This window comes from Caenorhabditis elegans, chromosome V, assembly GCF_000002985.6.
Source record: "Caenorhabditis elegans chromosome V".
NCBI classification, from domain to species: Eukaryota; Metazoa; Nematoda; class Chromadorea; order Rhabditida; family Rhabditidae; genus Caenorhabditis; species Caenorhabditis elegans.
The window spans coordinates 9,266,724-9,284,021 of record NC_003283.11 but is presented as its reverse complement, the minus strand read 5'-3'; the positions used below and the strand labels follow the sequence as shown (position 1 = coordinate 9,284,021).

At 34.1% G+C, this 17,298-nt stretch overlaps 1 protein-coding gene and 3 non-coding genes across 4 annotated transcripts; 2 read left to right on the top strand and 2 right to left on the bottom strand.

Annotated features, from left to right (window-relative positions):
* Positions 1-344: 344 nt before the first annotated feature.
* Positions 345-694, bottom strand: ZK682.11. The gene has a single exon (NR_069175.1). It is a non-coding gene; the product is annotated as an Unclassified non-coding RNA ZK682.11 (non-coding RNA).
* Positions 695-1,811: 1,117 nt separating this feature from the next.
* hlh-10 (Helix-loop-helix protein 10) lies at positions 1,812-3,510 on the top strand. The gene is made up of 4 exons (NM_073000.4): positions 1,812-2,041; positions 2,561-2,857; positions 2,917-3,037; positions 3,201-3,510. Exons 1-4 carry the CDS (start codon positions 1,971-1,973, stop codon positions 3,318-3,320), a joined length of 609 nt encoding a protein of 202 aa, NP_505401.2. The 5' UTR covers positions 1,812-1,970; the 3' UTR covers positions 3,321-3,510.
* Positions 3,511-13,347: 9,837 nt separating this feature from the next.
* ZK682.10 lies at positions 13,348-13,448 on the bottom strand. The gene has a single exon (NR_069173.1). It is a non-coding gene; the product is annotated as an Unclassified non-coding RNA ZK682.10 (non-coding RNA).
* Positions 13,348-13,448, top strand: ZK682.9. The gene has a single exon (NR_069174.1). It is a non-coding gene; the product is annotated as an Unclassified non-coding RNA ZK682.9 (non-coding RNA).
* Positions 13,449-17,298: the final 3,850 nt, after the last annotated feature.

Genomic DNA, 17,298 nt, shown 5'->3' with positions numbered 1-17,298 from the left:
GAGTTCACCAAACCATTTTTTTCCTAAGTTCCTAAATCTTGATGTATTTTTGTTTGACTAAGAGCAGCGACTGAATATTTTTAATTTGAAGAGTCTCCCATCCGGAGACCAGATTTTTCCAATTTCACAAAGCAAATAGACAGGGAGGGCAAAAAGTTGAGAGAGTGGCAAGGTGCGGCAGTGAGGAAACAGCAGGAGTCTGATATAATCAGGAGCATTGAAAGTTTTCAACTTCTGGAAAATTAAAATCTGTTAGAGGTTTTTTCTGACAAACGCAGATGATTCGTGTTTCGAATAGAGAAAAGACGGATGTGGAGATTGAGAAGGAGAGTCAGGAGGACTATGGCGCGGAGCACAAGCTGTGCTCGTGGTGGAGCACATCTGTGTCTAATCGGTAGAGAATGCGCATGTTGTTTCCATATACCCAGCTGCTACTCGCACAGAGCTTTTGCACATCATTTACTTTTACTTTTTCGGAGCCCTGGAGCTTCTATTTAAACATTTCTTTCAATAGCCAGAAGTCTATAAATTATCATGTAGGTACTCAGAGTACTGGACGAACAAAATGTCAAATTGAAAAACGAAAATGTGTCAATCTTAGTCAAACCACAGCTGTGAACTTTCGGAAGGAGATGAGGTCTGTTCTGGGACTCATTGTGCATTGGCATCTGTTCATCCATCCGCCAGTCGAATGCCAAACCCTTAACTCCATAATGCCTATTCTTGCATAATACGTCTTCAAAGGTTATTTCAATAAAAAAACATTTTTTAAGGCATCAATTTATGGTTGTTAGGTAGATAAAAATATCTTGGGGAGATTGCACAATTTTTGATAATATGGTAATTTTGTACAATGGGTTTCTAAATAGTCATGTGCCACTTAAGGTTATTAAGCGAATATCTAGAATATAAATACATACATACAATTGCGATCTTCGCTCATCCCATTCATACACCATTGTAGGTAATCCTCCATTCCATTTATATTCAGAACGATTCTTTCACTCTCGGCTCTATGCTATACACGTATTCTTATTCTCTTTCCAACTGCTTTCGCTGCAAAAATTATACATAGTATGGCCCATCTGACCTATTGACGTGACATCGTTGTGCTGTCTAATAAACTCACATCCATCAAGACGCCGACGACTATTTCTAATATAAGAAAGGGAAGACGGGAAAAGGAAAAGTCAAATGCTCATAGATGTTCACATTCAATTTAGTTGTATTAGAAGACAAGAAGAACAAATCCGAAGTGTTCTGTTGAACTTTGTAAGAGTTTTCGGATAAATGTAGGATATAATTCAAAGACTACTTCAAACTCGCCTGCCATCTATTTTATGAACATATCTGATAAATAAAGCTAACTCCCGTGTTCGGAATTCGTACAGCGCGAGTTTAAGAACTTCTAATTTTCTAGGAATGGGTCGGGCAGAAGCCCTTTGATCCTAACGTATCTAAAATATTATACCTTCAGATCTCTTCTGGTATCTATTTTATCGAAATTCACAAAAGATAGCAATTAAAAATATCAAAGTTGCAAGAATTTAAAGACGATAAGTATCCTATCCGCTCACAACTCCTTGATACCACTGGTACAAATCAGCGAGAAGTTATTTTTAGAAATCATGGAGAAATCTGTTGCAATAAATTTGCATTATCCATCCGCCCTATCATATTCTTCTCTCATCCCTATAATTAGTTGTTAGGGTTTCCATAGTATTGTGTATAGCTTCTCTTTATCCCTTCTTCTTAACCCCCTTATGTTGTTCCATTCCCGTCTCTTTCACCACCACTTGTGATGCTTTTCTCACACAGCCGGCGAAGCCGTCTGTCTCTGAAAGAAGCCGAATCACCTGTCATATTCAGGTGTTCCCGTACGCTCAACCACACGCACCCTTCGTTTATTCGTATTTCCTTCTGTCAGGCTCCGGGTGTGGTCTACTTTTCATAGCACAATTTCGAGAACTATGGAATCTTCAAGTATGACAACTCATCAAGAAGAGCCATTGGATTTGTCAACTGGAAATCATGGAAACTCGTAAGTATGGCTATGATCGAGAAAAAGTGTAATTATTTTTGAAAATTTGAAGGTGGAGTTCGGAAAATGTTTATTGACAGTGATAAAGTAGTAATTACCGAGTTCTTGTCACTTTTTGAGATAACTATACCATTGCCGCATGTTCGACTCCCTGCAACGTTTGAATATTAATATGTGAAACATAAGTAGACCATAAAATTCAAAGGTAAACATTTTTAATAGACGACTTCGAGAAAAGTGGCAAAAACTGGGTAATAAACACTTTTTGACTGTAAATAAAAAGTTATCAAAAAAATAATGAAAAGATTCACTACGACATTCTATCATTTTGTCATAATGTAATTGTGTTTCAACAATTTCTCCACTGTCGCTACTCCTTTTGAATTCTAAATCTTTAATATTGATGATGTGCTTCTGAAAACAAAAAAACCAAAAAAAGACGTTTAAAAAGAAAACTGCTAGACAAAAAAAAGATGTAGATGTCAAACCATGAAATAAGATACCAACTCCTTTTTTTAGAGAACTGTCCGATGAGCAGCAGATCATGCAAGTGATGGAATCATGTGGCATGTTTTTACAACAGAACCTTTTTGCTTGGTTTCTTCAGTCCATGCTTGAAGCATCTGCATCTCAACCTCAATTAACACAAGATGAGCCACCAGAAAATGATACAAAGGAAAATGACCTCGTTAAGCAAAACAAATCAGAAGTTAATGACGAAAATGAGTCTACTCCAAGTCCAACTCAAAATAGCAGGCGAAGAACTTCCACTGGGAAGATTGATAGAAGAATGGTCGGAAAAATGTGTACGAGAAGGTGAGTTCATAAAATTTATAAAATTTGAGACAATTTTCCATTGTTTTAAACAGTTTCAGATATGAAGCCAATGCAAGAGAAAGAAATAGAGTTCAACAACTTTCAAAAATGTTTGATCAATTGAGAGTCTGCCTTCCAATAGAGGATGACGCAAAAATATCAAAGTTGGCTACGTTGAAGGTATACTGAAAGTTTTAAGAAAAATACTTTCATGGTCAATTAAAATTTGTCTTCGATTTGTAAAAAAAAAAGATTGAGACAAAAGCCAAAAAACGGGAAGGTGGGAAACCACAGAAATATTTGTAAAACGCATAATTTTCCCTTCTAAAAATTGCATTTTTAGGTTGCAAGTTCTTACATTGGATATCTCGGAGCTATTTTACAAGAAAACTCAAACGACGAAGAAGAATTTAAAAAACAACTTCAAGTCGAATTGGAATGTGCAAAAACGTTACGAAAGTAAAAGTACACAATACTCTGTTGAATATTTCCAACCCTGTTCTCATTCTACTTGATCTCTGTGATTAACAAAAACCGTATTGTTGTTTCCAGCTTTTCGGTTTATAATTGTTTGATGTCATCGTTTTACCATTTCCGATGAACTTTTTTTTTATTATAAATTCTTGTTATTGAATTTAAATAAAAATTGAAATCTCATAAAAATTTCATATAATATAATAGCAAAAACAGAATAAGTTTTTGACTTGAATAGGATTGAAATATTACAAGTTTCAGTCTAAGATCTGTAAATTATTTTTTTGCTGACGAAATCGATTGAAAATTAAGGAGCAAGTTTACCTTTCTCGTAAGCAGTACATATTTTAGCACTAGGCTGAAAAATTATGTTCCTGTTTCTATCGAAATTCTGGAGGTGATCTATTGAAAGTGTACAGTTTTTTTTCGGAATTCATGTTTAGTAGTATTCGAATTTTTTGAGTAGCTTCGATAAAATAACCAGTTCGTGAGTTTTTTAGACCTACTGAATTCATTTAAAACGTCAGTTTTCAATGAGACCCACACCACATATTTTTTAGTACAGATTGGTCTTAACTTTTGAATTGATGAATATACCAAAATTTCAATTTATTACACTAATAATCTGAAAAATCTGCATAAATTAAGTTTCATAATTTGTTCCGTGTGTTGATCATACTACAGGAAGAAATTTTTAATGAAAATGAGAAAAATTTCAATTAAAAAATTGTCTACAGCTGAAATCTGAAACAGGGATCAATTTGTTTTGCCTTGCATTAGTGTGTTCAATAATTCCAACAAATCTGCTAATAACTACCAGATTACATTTTATTTAATTTTGAAACATCATTTTTCCGATTGGAATTCGGTCAGGGACTTCATCAAAACATTCGTTTATCTATCCCAATATTTAGTATTGTTTATTTGTTTCGTTGAAGTTATTTTATTTGTCGGAAAAATTTTATGAAATTTTTCCAGAATAATAACTTGCATGTACCTTGAGCGTTTGATAATTCAATTATTATATTTGAATATTTGAAAATTTAAACAGTTTCGTTAGACATAAGCCTGATAATGAGTAAAACTAGTAAAGTTTGAAAAAAAAATTATGGTTACTTTAACTTTCTGGTAAGACTGACTTGCAGAATCTTTTATATTTTCCCAATCAATCAGGGATGCTTCTATCTATTGTGACGGAAAAGTTATCGACAAAAAAGATCAGTGAACAATTTAATGTGATCTTGGCGTGAGAATTGAAAAAAATCTTCAGACCAAAGTCGTTTGTAACACCAAGGAACATATATAAAAAAGCGACTTATCGCAGCGTAAATTCCTGAGACCATCGTAAACTAATCGAATTAACCTATATCGGTGTCTCATCTTTTTTCTTCCGTCTTGTACTTTTTCATTCTCACGTTTTCTCATTTCTATTTTTATTGGGTCAAAAATTGCTCATTCCTTTTTCACGATCAGCTCAATGAGCACTTCACTTCCTTCCAGAATATATTTATAAATATTGAACATCAAACACCGATTCTCTTTTTCCACTTTTCCTCTACTAACTTCCACATACAAGTACAACATATTTGCTTGCCTTCCAATCCGTAGTTCTGTGCAAACGGATGATAACCAGTCCCTCTCCCTGTGAGGCATTCACTACTTTTGCTGACTGCTGCTGGCTGGAAAACATCAAAAATCGGAAAATGAGAGCTGAATGCAACCTCCACCACAACCTCCGACGCCATCCCTTTTCTCTTCAAAAATTTATATTTTGCGCCTTTTTTTTGGAGGAAGAGGTAACCTGGTCGTTGATGTCTCTTGCAAATAGGGAAAATAAGTATTTTTTCATACAATTGCCCCTTTGAGCACTCAAGTGGTTCTTGATTTCCAGACAAAAATGATGTGGGAAGAAAATAGGGAAACCCTTTACTCTCCTAAAGGACAAGCAAGTGGAAAAGTGAAAGACGTTTTTTAATTCGATTTCACTTCAAAAGAACTTGTCACGAATTCATGAATGTTGTTTTCAGAACTTTTTTCTTCTTTGAATTTTTCGCTTTGAAAATGACTTGCTAAACTTTTATAACTGATTCAATTTCCTTTTCAGCTAGACAACAGCTGGATCCTGAGAAATGATATAGAACTATCCTGAAAAATAGAACATGCCAATTATTTTCATATTCACCGTATGCGACATCCTGAAATTAATGTTACCAAGCTGGATACAATTTTTTTTTCGTTAAAAGGCGCTTTCAGGATTAAATTTTCTGAAATTTCTGAAATATAATTTTTAGTGGGTTCTTTTTGCAATGTACGTACGGCAATTTTAGTGAACTCATGAACTCCATACGTACACAGAAAAATACATTTTCTGCAATTTATTTTTGTAAAATCTAATGGTAAAAAGTTGTGTTTTGATTATATTAGGTTGAGCAAAAAGTCTTTGCAAAATTTTGATTTTTTTTGGAAGTAGTATTTTTTCAAAGCGAACAAGATTCAATGGGTAATATATTTACCATTAATGCTTATGACTTCTTGCCAACACAACGGAAGTTGAACAGTACCCTCCGCCTAGAACTCCTGCGATTAGGAGGCAAAGAAGTCGTCCAACCCTGTTTCGACGACCTTTCGATCATGAAACTTCTGCCCGGCAAGGTGATTCTGGAGTGAGCGGAACAGATGGTAATCAGTAGGAGCCAAGCCCGGCGAATACGATGGGTAAGACAAAATTTGGATTCCGACTGTCTGGAGCTTCTGGCGGGTCTTAAAAGTTGTATGCGGTCTTGCGTTGTCATGGAGCAGCAACAACTTTGATCCTCTAGGGCGATGTAATCGATGAGCATGGACCACCTTTTCCAATTAAATGCAGTATAGACCAGCGTTGATTGTAGCAAAGTCTAGAAGAAGCTCTCTGGAAATGACACCCTTACTGTCCCGCCCAATTGAGAGAAGCACTTTTTTCCGTGAAGTTCTCATTTGAGGTCAGGTGTCGCAGTTTCCTCGACCGGGACCCACTCTTTTTTCCTGGTATGGCTAACATACAATACCCATTTATCATTTCCAGTAATGATATCCTGAACCCAGTCCGTTGTTCGTTTCCTAGTGAGCAGCGAAAGAGAGAGGTCACTGCGCAATTTTTCTGAGAATCGGACAATTTGTGAGGAACGAGTTGACCGAACTTTTCTATCTTTCCGGTTTTTTGGAGATGGTTGATGATGATTCTTTGGGGATGCTTGAGAGTCGCAGAAAGTTCGCGTGACGTTGCTCTTGAATCATCTTCCAGGGCTCTCGAAATATCCTCATCGATATCCAAACGAGAGCGATCTTATCTTGGTTTATCATCAAGATCGTAGTTCTTTTTCGTGAACTTTTCGAACCAAAACTTCATGGTATTGTAGGTGACAGAGTTCTTGCCTAACACTGCACACATGTTACGACGAGCTTCGTTGCAATTGCAGCTTTGGGGGAACTCGTACAGAAAAACCCCTCGGAGGGCGTGACGTTCGGCGAGCAAATTCTCGGTCATTTTGAACAGCACCCAAAAGTTTTTTCAAATATATTAAACATGCACATTACGTACTATGCAAATAAAAAAACAGAATCAGAAAAAAAATGAATTAACGCTGAGAAATGAAGAAAAGTACAAATTTTGCAGACTTTTTGCTCAACCTAATAGCTGTTTTTGTTCACTTTTTGATCACTAAGGCCTGATCATTGGAAAAATGAATATTTAATCCCAAAATTTTGAATTTTCACTATCTAGTATGTGAATTTAAAATCTATGTGATGCTTTAAACTAGAATAAATATATCTTGAAAGCCTTTCTTCAAAATACTGCTCTCTATCTATTAAATATCAAAAAATCATGAGTTCATATTTTATTTGTTCTGTATATTCATTTTGAAATTAATCTAGCGTTGACTAATCTTGCTTGAGACAAATTTCAGATTGTATGATTTTGGTAAAATCTAAAGCTTATTTCCCATTAAATTCGTCTAGTTCTCATCCGAAGATCTACACATTTGTCTGTTGATTTTGTAAAGCAAAATCTGTAAAACGATTATTTGAAATGCTTATTTTGTACATGATCAACATCAATTTTCGTTTTCGATTGTCAGTTCGAGAGACCACCGTACCCAAAACGTCATTAGAGGTGATCAGTATATTTACATAATCTGTAAGGCAATGTCATCCCTTTTTCATTCAAATTCTTTCAATTCTTCCACTTCTGAATACACATGCACCCACACAAATTCCATCATTTATTTGTTTATCGCAGCATTTTCATGGATTTGCTTTCTTTATTTTTTGTTCTCTATGGCTCATATAAGGGTCAAAAAACCACCTACTGACGCGTCGTTAGGATCACATTTCAAGTGTGTTTTTTTTTCGTTTGGAAAAAGTCTAGTTAAACAACACGAGGTTAGATACTTTATATTTTAGCATTCACTTATGTTTCTTCATGATGTTGTGTCAGTTTCATCTTAATATAATTTAATTATCATATGAACAAAAATGATGTGAGACATTGTAGATTTTAATTTAAAAAAATAAATTTTCAACTAAAAAATTTGTTTAACACCGATAATATGTAGATTAAATTTGAAAATTAAATTTTTTCAAACATTTCCTTCGTTTTTCACTTTATCATTTTATTTATTTTGCACATGAATTTTAATAAAATGGTTTCATTCGATGTTTCCAAATGAACATTTTACTCCATTTTCCATATTGAATATAATCTTTTCATTTTTGGCTCATTGGTCAACAAAAACACATGATATTGCAAAGAAGGAGTGGTTCAAAGACCTTTACCAAAATCTACAATTCTTGCAGATTATATTACATCTCATCTATCCATGGCCCAAACTTTGTTTGTTTGACTCTACTGTCTTGACATGTTTTCTTGATGTCTTCGTGTAAAAAATCACATTTTTTGATATCTTTTTTGCAGCCATTCACGCACCCAATTCATGATTATTATATGGTGTTTGATTATTCTGTTTCCTCAAAGTCAAATCTGTGAATCTTTAGTTTAGCAAGTATATTTTTTGTTAGAAAACCGATTATCAAGTTTTCGAAAAAAAGTATTTAATCGGATTTATGCAGATTTGTTCTAATTTGGGATATTGAACTACACGTGAAAAATCAAAATTCGGATTTTCGAACTTTCAAATAATGTATCAATTTTGCACCTGAATATCATAGATTAAAATGCTCTCAAAAACATATTTCCGTACTTATTCAAATCCTTGGATTTTCTTATTTTAGGAACGGAACAATTAGATAGTATTGTTAGACAGTTAAACAAATCTGGGAAGGTAATTAAAATTCTTCATCACAAGAGAACACTGAGACGGTTTTTTGGAGTCTACACTGATTTTATTCAATTCAAAAATCAATGAAATGATCTTGGCATTTAATAATCATTGAACAACTGTACCTAAAATCATATAACCTTCAATTTTCTTAACAGATGTTGACAGATTGCTAAAGCGAACAAAATATATAAACATCAAAGAAGTGGTCTGTTCGGTGAAATTCTATGACATCACAGCCTTGATTTCTTCCCTAAAGATTTATTTCCAAAGCAAAAAAAGCGAACTATTTCACCTTTTCCCTCATCATTGGTCTTCAAAGACTAGACAAATACTTGAAACTTTTAGACTTTTGGTCTCTGACTAGTTTTATCGGATAATCTTTATTTCTTCTTTTTAGTGGATAAGAACTTGAAGAACTTGTCACTCATCATGAACCGCTCCTTTTTTCTGTCAAACATTTTGGAGAAACAAGAAAAAACGATAAAGACGTCTCCAGAGAGAACACAAACTTTCTTTCATTTTTCAACATAATTCGTGTTTTGATCCCCTCCTATTATCTTTCTATTTTCTCATTGTCTCTATGCATTTCTGTCTGCTGTGAGGCGTCGTCATCATCCCAATCCCGCATTGAAACCATAAAACGAAGATCAATAATCTGTGATGATCAGATTTATGGAAGGGATTATCGCAAAGTGTTCAGTGAGCATCAGTGAAACGAAAACATAAAAGTTCGGACAATCTTTGAGGATTGGGTACATCGGAATTAGTGATGGATATAGAGAAAAAAGATGAGATTGAAAGAGCACACGGGGAAATCTGCTTTTTTTCTATGTTTTGGTTCATCAACTCGGAGATGATAGCTAGAGCATTGCACCAACCAAAACATAATCGTGAATTGAGATCTGAAGAATGAGAGCATTGAAGCAAGAGGGCACCAAACAGATAGATATCCATTAATCTTCCAATGGGATCTTCAAGTGTTCACGGAGAGCTTAAAAGATGTGAGAAGAGATTTGCTAAGCATTCATTAAATGTAAATTATCTGCAAATAATCGAAATGTTGTCAGAAGTCTTAGAAGAGCAATCTGAAATATGATGCGAATTCAAGGAATTCCGAGATCAGACTTTCAAAAGATGGATGTTCATTGAAAGCCTTGATTGAATCTGCTTCGTTAGAAGTATGACTTTGCCAAAAAAGTTCGAAAGAAACGTTTCCCCAGCATGCTCGATAGGATTATGAAAAATAAGTGGTATTTGTTCTTTCATCCTTTTTTGGAAACAATTTGACCCAAACAACAGTACGGGCTCAAAGAGCAAATCCTCTTGAGATGTTTACTCTTTCAAATCTATCAGATAAATATCAATGGTCAAAAGAAACGAAGCAGACAACATTTTAAGGGATTGTAGAGGGATGGAACCGTTGAACAAGTCAAGAACCGACCACAAATCTAGTGTTCTGTGATGCGTTGTGTCTCTGTTTCTGTTTCTCTTCAAAACCTCCATCTTTAAGCTCTCTCTCTCCTCTTTTCCACCTCCCGCACCGAGAACGTTTTCTCACACAACATCGAGAGTGTACACAAATTCTGGAGATCAGGGTATGAGAGAAGAGACCACCACCGTCAGGCAGCACACCCCTCTATAAACTACATATTTTTGAGCGTGTATCTGTGTCTCCACGCACTCTCTCTGGGTCCCTCCTTGTTACTTTTGTCTTCTTTTTTCTTCCCCTTTTCTCTTTTTCCTTCTTCAACATTTTTCTTCGTTTCGGTCGTTTCTTTTCCATCTTCTACCACTATTCGTTTTTTGGCCACTTCCTTTTAAGATTTGTGCTCCTTGCCTCTTTTGGTCCAAGACCTGATTCAGTAGAATAGAGGTCATCCTGCTCGTTGTGCACTTTTTTCCCCATTTTCCCGTCTTCTACTTCCCCCAAGCGTAATTGTATTGTGCATACAAACAGTGTGTTGCTCAATAATATGACCTCATTAATGCAGAGAACGACAAATAATTTGTTGTGTTCTTTTTTCTAGTTACGTTTTTATTTGAATTTTTAGTTGTCAGTAATATTTTACTATTATAAACACAAATGATATCAAATCTGCGAGAATATGAAAATATATAAATTTGTATCTGACTATAAAATATGGTTTTAAATTAGAAATCGTATTTTTATTTTCGAGTGGAACTTTGAGGCTATGATGTTACAATCGACCACATGTTCTATCAACAACAAGTACAATTGAACGATGTGTGATTCGTAAAAGATTCTACTAGAAAAAATGTGTTTCGATGAGTTTAATTTTTAAAAAGTCCAAATTCTTGCAGCATGAAAATGTTGAATTTATTGAAAAACAGGTAAATTTATTTTTATCGGAAAATTACTTTTTTCGAAGTTAAAAAATTCGATTACTGGTAGTCTAAATCTCAAAAAGCAACGAGTTGTGATTCTTGTTGTTTAAAACTAAATTGTTCTCCTGACTAAAAAACTAAAACATCCTCATGACATTACAAAAAACCACATGAGTCAACCTATTATTAGCAAAAAAGTGTTTATACATTTGTTATTTAATACCGAGAAATGAGAAAATTAAAAAGTAAAACACAAACTTTACTCAACTTTCCTACTTTATAATTACTAACCAGGAACTAGACAAACAATTTTAATCGCATTTTTGTCTGTAGTTTCTGAGCCTTCTCATCATTATCGTTCGAAAAAAACTGCATAAACCAAAAATACGTAGAGGATAATCAGATAATATCCATCTAATCCCTCTGATTTTTATCCCACTATTTTCATAAAATAAGCTATTGCCGCGTTCGGTTTTTTTTTAGAATTTCTGTTTTTGCTAAAGCTAATCACTAATACTTGTTTTTTTTTCGACAAAATAATCTGAAAATGCGCCTTGTTTTCTGTTTTGAACTCCCTTTTATCTTCTTTTTCATTTTATCAGCTGTCTCTATTTTTTACTTTTATGATGTTTGAACATCTTATACCGCCTATTTTTTGTCCCCTTATCTCCACGTGTAACATCACTTTTTGATTGCTAAAGGGTTCAACGCACCCGAGTCAAATATTGAACTAACTTGACTTTTCGAAAGATTATTTTCTCACTGTTTTTACCTTATGAATACCTGGAGTATTTTTTGTTATTTTCTTTTGGCATTTAGAATTCTAAAGAATGGTTGAATATTTTTACTTTCTTCATTTTCTCACTTATTTTCTGTTTTTTTTCTAATTAGAAAGCCAAGACCCATATTTTCACAGGGCTTGTAATGACACGAGACCCACGTGATTTTTTCTCTTTGAAGCTGAATTCAATTTGTTGCATTTTATTAGAATGTGGGCGTTCACCAGATGGTTCTAATTTTTTGTCGTTGTTGCTGTTCTTGGGATCAAAATATCAAATTCCAATGAACACTTAAACTGTGTTATTGCCTTTTTAGTGGGCAAAAATTTGTACCAAAATTTTAATTTAGAAACAATAAAATTATTTCCAAGCGTTCTCGGAAAATCAAGTTCTTAATAGTTATTGCATAGTTTTCAAAAAAAAATCTATGGATTTTCGTGCAAAATGTAGAATTTAATTTGAAATTATCTAGTAATCAAATGTTTCTATTGAAATATTTCACCCGTTTCAATACTTGCTCGAAACAATATGTGAAACAAACGTGGAAGTATTTAGGCCATCCTTGTGAATACTTTCTCTTGATCCCTGTGATCCATTTTGTTCTCACAATACAAAAACCTCTGTCGAACACAGACGAAGTAGTTGGTCTTCATTCTTTTGACTATACAAACACTTCTTGCCTTCTCTTTTATTTAGTTAGTTCTTTCTTCGATCACTGTTCTTAAGCAGATCGTACGTACTGTAGACTGGCTCAGTCTCTGACCAGAGGGTTTTTAAACTGGGGGACTATCTTTTATCGGTTTGCACGTTTTTTAGGGTTTGCAACATACAGTCCGCGTTGCACATAGATTTCTATCTTTTCTACCCGGTTTCCCACCTTTCTTTGCTCATCTTTTGTCATTTTGATCTTTGCTACTTTTTTGTTCTTTCACTCTTGTGAATATATCTAGTATGCTCTATAGAAGCTCCAAGTCCACACTTCAACGGCATTTTCCGCTTTATTTTCTGTTGGACCACTTGGGTAGTCTTTTGAAAGCTTCCACGCGCAACCCCAGAAGCCAATTTAGGAGTTTTCTTTCGTTAAGATTTATGTAAAAGAACACGTGACCATATAAATTACACAAGCTCATCTTGTTCTCTTCCGGTTTTGTGTGTTTTCTAGATCTTTTCACTTAATTTATGGATGAGTTGTTTGAAGTGTGAAACCGGGAAAAACAGGAGAAAATGAGAGAGAGAGAGGAGTATAAGAAATGGGATGAAAATATATAGAAGAGTGCTACTTCTCATTGCTCTTACCTTCATCTTCATTTTCTTCTTCCTGTTTCATCTTGATTCTTGGCTCTATGAACTTTGCGTGACTTGTCAGACGCAGGTGTTCTTCAACATCCGCGTGTCTCAACTCTCGTCACACAGCTCTTCAATTTCTGTCCGTTTCAATTCTCCCCTTCTCGTTTTCCAAAAAAATTATTTTCCCGCCAAAATGAACGGGAAATTACTAATTCTAACCTAAACTTTTCATGGATCGAGTTGGTCGGTTTACGTGTTTTTCTCTCCATCCATCTGTCCCAATTTCTTTGTTTTCAGATCTCTGGCCCCTTAGAATTCCCCTTTTTCTCTCTCTTCCTATGTGCATGTGTGTCCCATTGTGTGGTCATTGATCTGTGAAGCATTGGGGAGAAAAACGAAAGCAACGGGGTCCTCTCTACCCCTTCTCCGTTTGTGTTGTCCCCTCTGTTCTGTTCGTTTGATCATTGAGAGTCAGAAAACGTCCAAATTCTGAAAAAATACGAGTGTTGTTCAGTCCATTCTCAGTTTTGCACAAGTGTAACCGCAGTTCGTCTAACATCTGCTTCTGACTATTATCATCCAGTTTTGACGTTGTTTTCTTTCTTATTTCCTATGAATTTTTCTGATCTACGGCACATTAAATGATTTCTGATATTGCAAATGAAGATTTATTGTCTCTTAAAATAAACTAAAGATAACATTTTGAACAATGTTTTCGCTTTGACAGAAAAATGCTCGATTGATCTTTTATCTGGTTTGAATTTATTTTTAATTTTCATCTTTTTCAAGAAATTTGAAATAAATGTACTTCAGCCTGTTTAAATGTTATTGGGGAAACACCTCCGCAAAAATGGTACTTCTAATGAGACAAAAATTCCCGAATTTCTTCACATGCAAAATGTTCTTTGATCTTATTTTCTAGTCTCTTCATAAAAATTTTCAGTGATGTAACAGTGAATCCCTTCAATATTTGAGTTCATCCTCTTGTGTGCAAATCATAACATCATTATTTTCCCATATATATTTTATATATTCAATGACAGGAAAACATGAAAACAACTGAAAATCTTAATCATAAATACGACTTATTTGTTTTTGGTTCCGTCTACGAAATGTTGCACTTTGTCATGCGTGAGCCAGTCCTTGCCATTTTAAACATTAATTTGGTATTCTGAAAGTTTTCCTCGTGTCCCGCTTTTTCTTTCAGATAAAATAATGAACGATGGACGCCTACACTAATTTATCCTCTAGTTTATACCATTTAAAGATGCGTTATGAACTATTTTTTCGAAACAATAAACATTTTGTACAAAACTTTAGAGACGCAGACGGTGTACTAAGACACAATGGATACTTTGTGAGCCACAAAAACTTCTTTTCGTTCTTTTTTCCTTTCACTAACTTAAGATCAGAACCACAAGCGGCCACGCGCGACAAATGTCCTTTTTCTTCCTTTTTGAAACCCCCTACACTCTGTGTCTCTTTTCTCTCGAATTCCATTATTTTATGAGATTTTCCTAGATTATATTCATCTTCCTTCGTTTATCATTCTGCGTACAGTATAATTTCCGGAAGTATGAGGCCATGTGTCGAAAAGTTCAAAATATATCTTTTCTTTTTTGGCGCATGTTGCGTGGTTTCATACCTAGTTTTACCGATTCATACCACATTTTCTTCTAGTGACTCAGAGTCCGATTTGATCTCTGCATTTGGTTTCTTGATAATACGTTATGATATTTTTGAACCACACCTACATTATTCTCTTGTGATGACTATTTCTATTCATTAATTTGTGAATCAACATATTCATCCTATAAGAAAATTGTTCGATTTGAATATATTTTGAACTTATTTTTATCAATCGTTAATTTTATCAGACAATGCTACCTAAATTATATGTAATTTGGTAGAATTAGTTCAGTAGAATCTAAGAAAATAAATTCTTGAAATGCTATATGAGCAATATTTTAAATACTAAAGTAAACGTGCTATTTTTATGTCTGGAAATTTGAATAGTATTAAATAACATGCAAACACATAAAAGGTTAAAATTCATTTAAGCTTCGTGCAAAGAATCAAAAATCATGAGCAAATATTTTTAGTTTGATTTAGTCTACGAACCTTCAAAATCAAGTTTTTAGGGTGGTGAGAGAGATATTGAATTTTGAATTCTTGGTATTGCTTGAGACATTGCTTAAAGATCAGAAAACCTAGTTTTTGCTCAACAAAACTTCTTTCAAATTATTTGGAAAATAGTTACCTACAAAAATCTAATTTCAACACTACGGATGAACAAACTATATTTACAAAATGTTCATCGATAACTTTTACCAATAAAAATTCACATTATTTTTTTAACGTCACAAGGTCAATTTCTCTCAACTAGATTTTTATTTATATAGAAGTTCTAGACTTTTGAAGAGTGGCCCTTGCACTCAATTATTCACCAGTTTCCTTTTTCAATTTGCATCTATCTCCGAACTTGTTGCCTGAAAATGAGGAACTAGAAAACTGAGCTCCTCGTGGCTCAGCATATGTTAGTCATTTCCTCGTCCTCTTTCATGTTTCACGCTTTAAAAACTTTATCCACCTTTGTTTTTGAAACTATGTATGTCGGCAATGACGAATGAATTACACATACATTATAATATAATCAAAGGAAAAATGCTCAGAATAAAAGAAACGCGGAAATAAATGACTGAAATAGAATCAGATTCAAAGTAGTTGACCGCGGAGAAGCCGTCTGTCGACCAATTCTTGATCGCTTCATGTGTCCCTCTCCTACTCCACTCGTTTTGCTGTCACTTTATTTTAAGAATCAAGCACTTTTATTCTCACGTTTACACGCCGTTTAAATATCATAAATCTTTTTGTTGTTTGTTCCTATTCTCTTTTGCATTATAATATCCATCCACCCTCACTTGAGCCTTTTTTTGCACCCACAACAAAAACACTAGCAGAAGCGTCGGAAATTATTGTAATGTAGTAAATGAAAAGGAGCAGATGTTTGGTTCATCAGAATCTTTCACACATCGATGATCGGAGCTGAAAAAGAGCGAAAGAAGGCGTGGAGAGAGTGCCTAAGAAAGGCAGTAGTAATTGGGGAGGGCTTCTTCCAAATGGTTGGTATGGGTCGACTGATGAGTGAGCTTTGGATCGTGAACTTTGACTATTATTTTACTGATCAACCTATAATAATTATCAAGTTTAACAAGATTATATATTTTCTGAAAGTTCACCTGCAAAATTGTTTAAATAAGTTGCATTAGATTGATATAAAAATAGCTGATCAATGCATTAATTCATACCGTTTTTTTTTGAAAATCATTTTTAAAATTTATTAATTTTGGAGCACATTGCTACTTTCTCGCTAATAGAAGATTTTAAGTCATCGCTCTTTAAAAAAGTTTTAAACTTTTGCAAAAGAAGTATTCCGATCAACTTGATAAATCGATCTTTTGATCAAAATCTGAGAATTGTTATATTTCCTATGTTGCATAAACGAACATCTCTTATGATTTGATTGATCTCTTGTTCCATGATCTGTATATCAAATACAGGGATTGTTTCGATGATCTATATTTACATGCTCACGTAGTTCAATTGCCAATGTTCACATGATTATAGAAAATCGTGATGCTAACTTTTCTGAAAGCCGTTTCATAGCTAATGTAAAGTAGATTGAGCACTTTCAGAATTTGATTTTAAGATGACAAATTTTATTTTTAAAATATGTTAACTGAAGACGTCAACCCGCATTTTCTTAGTGTCTGGTGTTTATGCATTCCCGTTTCTCATACGTATGCAGAAAATGAAACCTAATTTAATTTATTTAATTTTCACATGTGAACTTTCAGATTTGCACATTTCCTTGTTTCTCGATTCCTCTAAATTTCCAAGATTCATATTTATATTTTTGTTTCTTATAAATTTGTCTTCTCGTATTTCTTAACTTGTTCATAAATCATGAATAATTCAGACCACCTGGTCCATTTTAAAGGCATCATCGACCGAAATTTTATATGAAGCAGAGTTTTTGAAATTTTTGTTCTCCGTTATTATCACTTTCTCTGAAAAAAAGAAAATAAATATTCAAAGACCAAAGCTTAACTCGTACAGTCGATCAACGAGGGTGTGTTGAGCAACAACAAAAATGCATTTGTAGGTCATAATTAAGTGAAAATGCTTATGCTGCTTGCTTCTGTCGATCACGATTCTTCTCAAGAGGAGCACTCCA

Bases quoted from the DNA above. Each gene is read 5' to 3' on its own strand.
- hlh-10 (NM_073000.4), top strand. From the start codon at position 1,971: ATGGAATCTTCAAGTATGACAACTCATCAAGAAGAGCCATTGGATTTG. The intron at 2,858-2,916 runs GTGAGTTCATAA...AAACAGTTTCAG, and splicing joins GGAAAAATGTGTACGAGAAG to ATATGAAGCCAATGCAAGAG. The intron at 3,038-3,200 runs GTATACTGAAAG...TTGCATTTTTAG, and splicing joins CAAAGTTGGCTACGTTGAAG to GTTGCAAGTTCTTACATTGG.